The 11,408-nt window shown below is 53.7% G+C and overlaps 1 protein-coding gene across 1 annotated transcript in view; it reads right to left on the bottom strand.

Moving 5' to 3' along the window:
* The window catches only part of CLPB (ClpB family mitochondrial disaggregase), an 81,483-nt gene that overhangs the window by 1,181 nt on the left and 68,894 nt on the right, over positions 1-11,408 (bottom strand). The window contains exons 11-15 of the mRNA XM_065658552.1: positions 8,379-8,540; positions 5,244-5,400; positions 1,599-1,672; positions 806-925; positions 291-395 (exon numbers count right to left, since the gene is read on the bottom strand). Of these exons, the coding sequence (XP_065514624.1) occupies positions 291-395; positions 806-925; positions 1,599-1,672; positions 5,244-5,400; positions 8,379-8,540 (618 nt within the window). The remainder of the gene's footprint in view (positions 1-290; positions 396-805; positions 926-1,598; positions 1,673-5,243; positions 5,401-8,378; positions 8,541-11,408) is intronic.

Raw genomic sequence — 11,408 nt, 5'->3', positions numbered from 1 at the left:
ACTTGTGCTCCAGCCCCTCACCAGCTCAGTTCCCTTCTCTCAACTCGCTCCAGCACCTCAAGGGCTTTCATGGCATGAAGGGCCCAGAACCGCCCCCAGGGTTCGCGGTTTGGCCTCCCCAGTGCCCAGCACAGGACGGTCACTGCCCTGGGCCTGCTGGCCACACCAGTGCTGGTCCCAGCCGGGATGCTGGTGGCCCTTTGTCCAGATCCCTCTGCAGAACCTTCCGACCCTCCAGCAGATCAACACTCCCACCCAACTCGGTGTCGTCTGCAAACAAACGTCTTCACCTCGTGTTTGATGGAGCGGGCACCGTAGTGCAGGTTGTAGCCATCAGCCAGCACGTCCATGACCTCCCTGTCCCAGAGCAGGGTGATGTTGTGCCTCGCCTTGGCCTGAGGGGTGAGGAAGAGGAGGAGGAAGAGTTACCGGTACCTTCCGGCAGCCCTGGTGGCCCATTCCTTGGGTAGTGGGGACACCACAAGGTGTGGGTGTCCCTGGGACGAGGACAAAAGGCCACTGAGGGCTCCACTGAGCGGGTGGTCCCCTAATTCCTCTTTAGCCCCCACAACGAGCTCGGATGTGCAAAGGTTAATTAATTAATGTGTCTGAATGTGGCCTGAAGCTCATCCCTGCCCCAACAACTGTCGCAAGAAGTCCCTACCCCCCCAAACAGGGTCCCCTTACTTTGAGGAGTGGGTAAGACTATGGTAAGATGCAGCGGGATGAAGGCTCGGGCAGGGGTTTCCTCCCACTCATGTATCACTTGCGAAGTCGCCTCAAAAGCCCACGAGTGGTTTTTTACCTTCTTGGCCCAAAAATTCAGCTCCTTGTTGACAAGTTGGATGAGCTCCGAGTGGCAAAAAGGGAGAAAATAGACAATTTCGTTGATCCGCCCCAGGAACTCGTCTCGTCTGAAGTGAGCCTGCAGGGACAAAGGGGACGGGTTTGGTGACCCAGGTGGGGACAGCAGTGACGGTCCCCAGGGGTCACCCACACCTCCTGCAGTATCCATGGAGCGAGGAACCGGCCCATCGCACCCCACGGAGCTGGAAATCGGGTCACCACCTCTCAGCAATAATTAATTAACTGCCCCCTCTCAGCAGGGGCAATTAATTTTTCTGGAGGTGACAAGAGGAACTAGAAATGACTCGCTCAAATCCTTGGGCTCCGCAGGAGGGCGAGCAGAGCCCTGAAGGCATTCAGAAACGTCTTAAAGAAACTTCACGTCACCAAGATGTCACCGTCGTGTTTTCTGGCCCCTCTGCAGCTGATGGTGACCCCAGGAGAGCAGAGAACCCCCAAAATCCCACAGCAACACTTCCCACCCCACATTCCCCTTCTTGTCTCGCATCGTTGCTCTAAATACAAGAGCATAGAGATGAAGAAGAAACGGTGATTTATTTATTTTGGCTGGGCTCTGACCTTACGCAAAGGTGCCTTCCAAACCATTCTATGATTCTTAGAGAGTGACAATTAAAAATCGATGTCACGTCACTTATCTCACAGCGGGGGGAGGAACAGTGGGGATATTACATCAAATGACCAAGTGGCCAAAGCTCAGGACACCTGGGATGGTGAAAAAAAATCATCTGTACCTTCAAGATGGGGCGAATGACCTTTTCCTTGAACTGCTTGGAGATGGTGATCTTCTCGGTCGCCTGGACATCCTCTGAAAGAGAGGAGAGGGGTGTTGGTGGGGACGGGGGGACATGGTCCAGAGGGAACCTCAGGTGCCAACTGGGACCTTCGTGTGTCTCCACTCTCTGCCCTGCACCCCAAGAGCTGCTCCTGGGGATTTTGGGGAGGAGGAGCCTTCGCTCGGACCCCGCAAATCTCAGCTCTGGGAGCCGGTGCCCATTACATGATGAACATCATCACCCGGGGCTGCTCCGTGGAGGATCCCACAGCTCTGCCCAGCAAGGAACCACCTGCACTGGGCACTGGGGAGGCCAAACCTCAATCCTGGGGGCAGTTTTGGGCCCCTCACACCAAGAAAGGCCCTGAGGTGCTGGAGTGAGTTGAGAGAAGGGAACGGAGCTGGTGAGGGGCTGGAGCACAAGTGTGATGGGAGCGGCTGAGGGAGCTGGGGGTTCAGCTGGAGAACAGGAGCTGAGGGGAGACCTTCTGATCTCTGACCTGCCTGAAAGGAGCTTGGAGCCAGGGGGGGTCGGGCTCTGCTCCCCAGGAACAAGCGCCAGGAGCAGAGGAAATGGCCTCGAGTTGCGCCAGGGGAGGTTGAGGTTGGATGTGGGGAACAATTTCTTCCCCAAAGGGCTGTGGGGCATTGGAACAGGCTGCCCAGGGCAGTGCTGGAGTCACCATCCCTGGAGGGGTTGGACAGACAGAGATGAGGTTCTCAGGACATGGGGCAGTGCCAGGGCTGGGGGAACGGACTTGATGACTTTGAGGTTCTTTTCGGACCAAAATGCTTCTATGATTCATGACCGTCGGTCCCTTCAGCAAACAGCAAACCCCACGTTTCAGACTGTTTGCAGCAAAGCTCCGTCCAGAATCTACTTCCCCGCGCTGACTGCAGATGGAGCCAGGCTCTGGCCGGCTCCCAACTCCCCGCTCCGAACCACAACAGCTCAAAACGCAGGATTTACGCCTCTGCTGCCCAAATCCTCTTTGTCTTTACTGCCCATTTCTTGCTACATCTTCATGCGTTTAACTCCAGGGGCTATTTAACGCGAGGATGATCACAGGGAGATCCCTCACATCTTGGATGGGACCCAGACACGCAACAAAGTCCTCTGGAATCGCCTTTTCTCCGTCCCCCCACAGCAAACACGAGCACGTTCGTGGTCCCTGGGTGGGGAGATGCACAGAGCAGTTTGTCTGTGGGTCTGGATGCAGTTGGGGGTCTTTGGTTATGAGGATTTGGGGTAATGTCCCTTTTCTGTTTTCTGCTAAAAGGGGGGTTTTTCAGTACGTAACGGGAATTTGCTGTGGCGTTCTGGAGGAGGAGAGCTGGAAAAGACAGAAGGGACGGAGCTGCCCCCAGAATTCGCATTCGCTGCTTCCACGGACAGACGGACAGACGCTGTGGCAGCAGCTCCTTTGCTCTTATCATCCCATTTATCTGCCCGCCCAGGCGCTGGCGCTGAACCGGCCGCTGTTTCAGGAGGATTTCCGAGCCAAAGAGCTCGTGGAAATGGTGAGGAGCTCCACAAAACTCAATTGAGGGCAAGGCTCTGGAGCCGAAATGCATTTTCCAGCTGCACCGGCTCGCTGCAGCTGTCTGCCGTACGGTTGGAGAAATTAAAATTCAATGCTTTCCTCATTTAGCAGAAAAGCGTTTGGCATTTGAAAATGTTATTCTCCAAAGTTCAGCGGCAGGCATACTTTGTCCTTTACCTGGCGTGATTGAAGTCTAAAGATTCTGAATTACGTCACTTTGGGCACCCACGTCTCCAAATAAAAAGAAGAGACATGAAAAAGAAGCTGGAAAATAGATTTGAGGCCAAAATCAGTGTTTTCTCGTGCTCCCATGGATGTGATGCTGTGGCTGTTTACTGGGCACAGCCACCGCTGTCTGTCCGTCTGTCTGTCCGTCCTTGGCAAAGCAGAGACCGTCCAGTCACTGGTGCCACTGGAATTGTCACCAACCAGCCACTGAAGGTGGTGGGGGGGTCGCAAATAAATTGGGATTCTTTGCTGCCTTCGGCAGTTGTTTCGTTCAGATCTTAGCAGCTGCCCAATTCTTCTTTTATTACCCTAATTCACCTTTTTGGAAAATTCTCTACAGGGTTTTGGGTTCAGGGCACCCATTCTAAGGTGGATTAAAATTGATTAAGCTCAGTTCTTTTTTTGGAAGGACTGTGAGGAAACAAAACTCTTCCTCTTTAATGTGAGCACCTGTACCAGCCCCAGGCTTTTCTAGGAAGGGTCCTGGGAGGATGAAAAGGGTGAGGACACAACGGGAAGAGAGCACAGGATGAGGAAAGCTGGGAGGTGGGATAAAAACCCTTTTCCAAAGATGTGCTCTCCCTCTGAAGGATGAGATCTCAAATCATAGAATCATTTTGGTTGGAAGAGATGCCCGAGATCATCAGGTCCAACCGTTAACCCACCCCTGGCACTATCCCATGTCCCTGAGAACCTCATCTCTGTCTGTTCAACCCCTCCAGGGATGGTGACTCCACCACTTCCATAAGGAGGATTTCAGAACAAGGGAAGCCCAAAGCAGAGGGAGACGGGTCGAAATTGGGGATGTGGGACTTCTGAGCAACAAATCATCCCGGGAGGCAACAGCTTGCCTTCCCAGAGACAAGTGGAGAAGATCACAGAATCACAGCATCGCAGGATGGCTGGGGTTGAAGTGACCTCTGGAGATCCCCCAGCGCAACCCCGCTGCTAATGCAGGGTCACCAGAGCAGATCACACAGGATCCCAGGCGGGTTTGAATGTCTCAGAGCAGGAGACTCCACAGCCGCTCTGGGCAGCCTGGTCCAGGCTCTGGCACCTCCCAGCAAAGAAGTTTCTCCTCATGTTCACATGGACCCTCCTGTGTTTCAGTCTGTGCCCGTTGCCCCTCACCCTGGCGTTGGGCACCACTGAACAGAGTCTGCTCTGACACCCACCCTGAGATATTGAGCCCATTGATCAGATCCCTCTCAGCTTCTCTTCTCCAGCTCAACAGCCCCAGCTCTCTCAGCCTTTCCTCAGCACAAAGATGCTCCAGACCCCTCAGCATCTTTGTGTCCCTCCCTGGACTCTCCCCAGTGATTCCTGGTCCTTCTTAAACTGGAGAGCCCAGAACTGGCCCCAGTTCTGCAGATGGGGTCTCACCAGGATAGAGCAGAGGGGGAGGATAAAAGATCAGGCAGGTGCCCACCCTTCTGGCAGAGGAACATCTCCCCAGCTTGTCCCAGAGCTGCGGGGCCTGCAGGACATGTTGGTGGAGACTGGCTGCAGGGACGAGGAGTGGGGATACAGCCCAGGGGTCTGGGGGCTCCTCCCGGCAGAGGGATGGATGAGCCGGAGTGGTGAGAGCCTGTCCCAGGTTGGCCAGAGAGGTGGTGGATGAACCATCCCTGGAGACATCCCAGGCCAGGCTGGACGGGGCTCTGAGCAACCTGAGCTGGTGCAGATGTCCCTGCTCATGGCAGGGGGGGCACTGGGGAAGCTTTGAAGGTTCCTTCCCACCCAAACTATTCTGTGATTCTATGAGTCTAAAGAAAGTGAGGAAGGAGGCGGATTTTTTAGGGATTTGGGGCAGTACGTGGAAAGACCGGTACCTAAGTTCTCTGCGATCCTTTTCCTGCTCATCTGCACGGCCTCCTGCCGCAGCTGCAGCGCGTGCTGGGCGATCTCATCGCTCGCCACGTTGGAGGTCATGATGAAGATGGCATCCTTGCAGTCGATGGTTTTCCCCTTCCCGTCCGTGAGTCTGCCCTGCAACAACACCCAGCGACACCAGCAGCGTGAGCGGGTGGCACGGGACATCGCCAAAACACGAGGCAAAAAGGAGACGGGTCCCTGGGCAGCCTGTTCCAATGCCCCACAGCCCTTTGGGGAAGAAATTGTTCCCCACATCCAACCTCAACCTCCCCTGGCGCAGCTTGAGGCCGTTTCCTCTGGTCCTGGCGCTTGTTCCTGGGGAGCAGAGCCCGACCCCCCTGGCTCCAAGCTCCTTTCAGGCAGGTCAGAGATCAGAAGGTCTCCCCTCAGCTCCTGTTCTCCAGCTGAACCCCCAGCTCCCTCAGCCGCTCCCATCACACTTGTGCTCCAGCCCCTTCCCCAGCTCCGTTCCCTTCTCCCAACTCGCTCCAGCACCTCAAGGCCTTTCTTGGTGTGAGGGGCCCAGAACTGCCCCCAGGATTCAAAGATGCTCAAAGCCAGGCTCCAAGGGAGCGGGATCGAGCACCAGAGCAGCAGTGACAGCAAAAGGCAACAGAGAACATCCCTCCTGTCCGTAGGATTGCCCCGTAAACCCGGCTGCTGCAGCCTCTGCAACCCTCCTCCTGTCAAACCAGAGCAGGAACCCTGCAAAAGTACCTGTTCTCTCGATTAATAAAATAAAGAGAGAAAAATAAGGAAAAAAACAAGCAGCTCCCCAGGTCGTTTCTTTCCTCGATATGTCTCCAGCAGCAGATATCCAGCACAATGAGACAAATCCTTGTTGGGTGCTTGAGATTAACATTTGGGTTATTGCCCTGTCAAGTGTGTGGTACAGGAATTGATTTCACATTTAGCTGCTGCTGCCGTGATCTATGCAAGAAAAAATTGTGTTATTAATCCTTAAAATAAAAACCAAACAAACAAAACCTCGCAGCATGTTGCTCTGGAGTTTGGTTGCCTCTGAGGACAGAGCAGGACTGTAAAAATAAACCGAGGGGCTTGCACGTGAGGGGATGAGGAGATGCAGAGCCTGGAGACACGAGGTTGTCCCTGGGACAGCAAACAGCTACAAAATCGAAGACTTTGTGCTGCCTCCCTCAGACAGCGAGTACAGAATCATAGAATCATAAAATCACAGGATGGTTTGTGTTGAAGTACCTCCCCAGGTCCCCCAGTGCCCCCCCTGCCATGAGCAGGGACATCTGCACCAGCTCAGGTTGCTCAGAGCCCCGTCCAGCCTGGCCTGGGATGTCTCCAGGGATGGTTCAGCCACCACCTCTCTGGCCAACCTGGGCCAGGCTCTCACCACCCTCAGGGCCAACAATTTCTCCCTTATGTCCGGCCTGAATCTCCCTCCTTTAGTTTAAAACCATCACCCCTTGTCCTATCACAACAGGCCCTGCTCAAAAGTCTATCCCCATCTTTCTTCTCGGCCCCTTTTAAGTCCAGAAAGGCCGCACTAAGGTCTCCCCGGAGCTTCTCTTCTCCAGCTGAACAGCCCAGCTCTCTCAGCCTGTCCTCCCAGCAGAGCTGTTCCAGCCTCGGGTCATTTCTGGGGCTCCTCTGGCCCCTCTCCAGCAGCTCCATGTGTGTCCTGTGCTGAGGACCCAGAGCTGGCCCAGCACTGCAGGGGGGTCTCCCCAGAGCGGAGCAGAGGGGCAGAATCCCCTCCCTCCACCTGCTGCTCACGCTGCTGGGGATGCAGCCCAGGACACGGGTGGATTTCTGGGCTGCAAGCGCACGTTGCGGCTCATGGCCAATCTTTCTTCCAGCAGTACCAGCTCTCCTTGTCACTGCCAGCAGGATTGGGTGGTGTCTGCTGTGGAGATGCTTGGGAGGAGTGTCGCGCATGGACCTGCCTTCAGCATCGGCAAAACTCCTTGGGTAGATACCCTGGAGGAGTTTGGAGCTGGTATTAGAGACTGCAGAGGAGGCCAAGACACTCCTGGAGATGTTTGGGAGTTTTCCCAGAGACCTACAGGGCATGCAGAAGGAAACGGAGCTGGGGAAGGGGCTGGAGCACAAGTGTGACGGGAGTGGCTGAGGGAGCTGGGGGTTCAGCTGGAGAACAGGAGCTGAGGGGAGACCTTCTGATCTCTGACCTGCCTGAAAGGAGCTTGGAGCCAGGGGGGTCGGGCTCTGCTCCCCAGGAACAAGCGCCAGGACCAGAGGAAACGGCCTCAGGTTGCGCCAGGGGAGGTTGAGGTTGGATCTGGGGAACAATTTCTTCCCCAAAGGGCTGTGGGGCATTGGAACAGGCTGCCCAGGGCAGTGCTGGAGTCACCATCCCTGGAGGGGTTGGACAGACGGACATGAGGTTCTCAGGACATGGGGCAGTGCCAGGGCAGGGGAACGGTTGGACTCCATGAGCTTGAGGGGCTTTTCCCACTAAAACGATTCTGTGATTCTATTCCATGATTCTCTGGACCTTCTCCCACCACACCCAAGGCTTTGGGGAGCCCCAGAGTATCCACCCAGGCAGTTTTGTGTGTGTTCAGGCAGGTCCACGCCGGCAGCTCTTCAGGATTCCTCCCAGGCATCTCCAAGAGTGTTCTGGCTTCCTCTGGAGACAGCGAAGCCCTGGGAAGCAGCCCCAGACTCTTCTTAGGGAGTTACCTGAAGAGTTTTGTCCTCGGCAGGGACAAAAGGGATCTTTAAGTTCCCTTCCAACCCAAACCATTCCATGATTCTGTGATTCCAAGATTGTATGATTCATGATTTTATGATTCTGTAGTTCCATGATTCTATGATTCCATGATTCTACGATTCCATCATTCTGTGATTCTACGATGCTATTTTTGGGGGAGGAAAGGTGTGAGACAAATCATGTGACACCTGAAAAATGAAAAACTCATGAAGCTGAACTGAAAAACTAGTAATTAATGAGATGTCCTCTGTTTGGAAGGGACTATTGACCTGGAGCATTCCAGCTCCACTCCAGGACATTTCCCACCGCCGTCGTCCCTCACACCGCTCAGTGTCACCTCCCGAATGGCCCCTGTGCAAACCCTGACCCTGAAACACGGATTTACCTCATCAAAGAGCTGCAGCATGATGGTGAGGACATCGGGATGGGCTTTGTCAACCTCGTCAAAGAGCACCACGGCGTTCGGGCACTGCCTCAGCTTGGTGGTGAGCTGCCCACCCTCTTCGTGGCCCACGTAGCCCGGCGGGGAGCCGATAAACTTGGCGACCTGGAAGGAAGCAACAAGACACAAAAAAAGTTGATTGGAGATGCCAGGAACAGAGTCTTGGTAGCTCAACAGGCAGCCACCACTCTTCGCTCCAACATATCAAGTTCGATATTCTTTGTGACACCTGTTGCAGTCCAGATATCCCAAAATCAGCTCAATAGGCAACAACTGGGCAAAACGCACATTGGTGGCTGCTGAGGAATTACCTCGCCCAGAGCTTTAAGCAGCAGAATCTGCAGGAGCTGCCATGGGCAGGAGAACAGACACCACCTCTGCTTGTCTAACCAGTGCCCGAATGACCCATCCCAGCTGTCCAAGACCCATTTTCATCTCCTTTAGCCTTTTTAAGAGCAAGAATTCAAAGGATTGTGAGTCACGGGGGGCTCTGGTGGGGAATCACAGAGGCCACAAGGAAAACAGTTTGCCTGTCTCCATAACTGACTTCAGTACTTACCATCAAGATTTTTTAAATTAGTTTTAAAAATTTAGAAGCTATTTAGAAGAATATTTTTGACAAGAGAAATGTTTTGGTAAAAACAACAAGTGATTTTTGCCATACAGCTCAGAGCATTTTCATCGAATCAGAGAATCATTTTGGTTGGAAAAGATTCTCAAGATCATCAAGTCCAACCACTAACCCAACACTGTCAATAAACTATGTCCCTAAGTATCTCATCTCTGCATCTTCTTAAGCAGTCGGGGTCTGTGGGTGCGTGTTTAGGTGTGGAAAAGTTGAAAAGGATAAAAGCTTGTTAATTCTGCGTGGTTCTCCAGGATGCTGGACATGCAGAGGTCGGCTGGTTGTATGGGAAGCAGAAGGAGTTTGTGGAGCAAAACCCCAAAGCCTCAGAAAACAAAGAAATTTCCTTTCCTTAATGCCAGACGAGGAGGCAGCACAGCTGAAGGGTGAGTCTGTTGTGGTCCCGGTGCTGGTGAATGACAAAAGCCACGTGTGCTGTGGCACGTCCATGTTGGTGTGCCGTTTTTGGTGAGCCTGGTTCTGCGGGGCTGGCAGAGGAGCCACCGGAGCTTCTCCAGCCGGTACCGAACTGGTACAGGAGGGACATGGACCCACTGGAGAGGGGCCAGAGGAGCCCCAGAAATGACCCGAGGCTGGAACAGCTCTGCTGTGGGACAGGCTGAGAGAGTTGGGGGGTTCAGCTGGAGAAGAGAAGCTCCGGGGAGACCTTAGTGCGGCCTTTCCGGACTTAAAAGGGGCCGAGAAGAAAGATGGGGAAAGACTTTTGAGCAGGGCCTGTTGCGATAGGACAAGGGGTGATGGTTTTAAACTAAAGGAGGGAGATTCAGGCTGGACATGAGGAAGGAATTGTTGCCCTGAGGGTGGTGAGAGCCTGGCCCAGGTTGGCCAGAGAGGTGGTGGCTGAACCATCCCTGGAGACATCCCAGGCCAGGCTGGACGGGGCTCTGAGCAACCTGAGCTGGTGCAGATGTCCCTGCTCATGGCAGGGGGCACTGGGGGAGCTGGGAAGGGCCCTCCAACCCAAACTATTCTGTGATTTGTACCAGGATCATATATTCTATGATCCATTTGAGGAAAGGCTGAGAGAACTGGGCTTGTTCAGCCTTAGAGGAGAAGGCTCAGGGGAGACCTCATCACCATGATCAGTATTTCAAGGGTGGCTACAAAGACGATGGACAGTCCCTTTGTACAAGGAGTCCCATGGAAAAGACAACGGGCAATGGGTACAAGTTACTCCTGGGGAGATTCTGGTGGGACACAAGAGGGAAATGTTTCCCAATGAGAACAATCGGCCATTGGAATCATCTCCCCAGGGAAGCGGTGGGTTCCCCAACATTGGAGATGTTTAAGATTCAGCTGGACAAGGGGCTGGGCCAGCTCATCCAGACCAGGCTTGTGCCAAGAAACGTTGGACTAAGGATCCTTGTGGTCCCTTCAACCTGGTGTTCGATGATTCTTTGATTGTCCCACTCAAGTGGCTCCTTTTTGCTGAGTGATACGAGGCGTTTGCCCGGGCAGAGCTGCGACCCCCTCCCCGAGCATCACCCCTTCCAGGTCCCATGGCGAGGGGGGTCCCGCTGCTTCCATTAGCTGACGGCAGCTAATTAGCTAATTCCTTACATTTGTTTTGTGGTGCCCGGGGCTACGTAAGGCTCCTTCCAAGGCCGCTGTCTCCTGGGTTGACCTGATCCTTGTTTGCTTGAAAAATTTATATTGCTCTGGTCACAGTTCTCTGCTTTATTCCTTCCCGTCGCTCTGCCTCTTGTCTTCGTCAGGGCACAGTATTTTATATCTCAGTGCTACTGCTCTTTTATATCTCACGCTGCTACTCCTGACTCCTCTTTCTTTGTACTGAATGATCAACACGGCTGTATTTTTGTCTTTCAGTTCTACAGCGCAGGACCCCACCGTAACCCATTTATCAGGCCAGCTGTGAGCGCGCCTTTATTTTCTCTTCCCACACCCCTTCGCTGCTCTGGATAAAATAACGAATTTTCTGGACCTTTTCTAGCCCTGGCCGTTTGAGGGTCCTGCGGTTCCTGATGACGGTGCTGAGGGTCCCAGGTTGAAACTCAGATCAGCCCTTGTCACAGCCCTTGTCACAGCCCAGCATGCCGAGCATGAGAGTCCCGGTCCCGAGTCTTCCTCTTGTCTCCATAAAACAACGCAGCAGCTCTGATGTTTATGAGGGTGATCCTCAGATTCCTCATGAGATGTTCCTCATCCCGTGTTTTCGGGACTTGGGTGCACCTCACCAACAGTATCAATAAAAAACACAAGGCCTCTACACAGCCATCAAAAGAAAAATGTTATGAACCAGATTTCTCCTGTCTCAGCTATGACCTTGTTGCTTTTTGGGGAGAAAAAAGATCTTCAAAGGAATTTAG

The sequence above is a fragment of the Caloenas nicobarica genome, chromosome 1 (assembly GCF_036013445.1).
Source record: "Caloenas nicobarica isolate bCalNic1 chromosome 1, bCalNic1.hap1, whole genome shotgun sequence".
Taxonomy (NCBI): Eukaryota; Metazoa; Chordata; class Aves; order Columbiformes; family Columbidae; genus Caloenas; species Caloenas nicobarica.
This window is presented reverse-complemented; position numbering and strand designations above follow the sequence as displayed.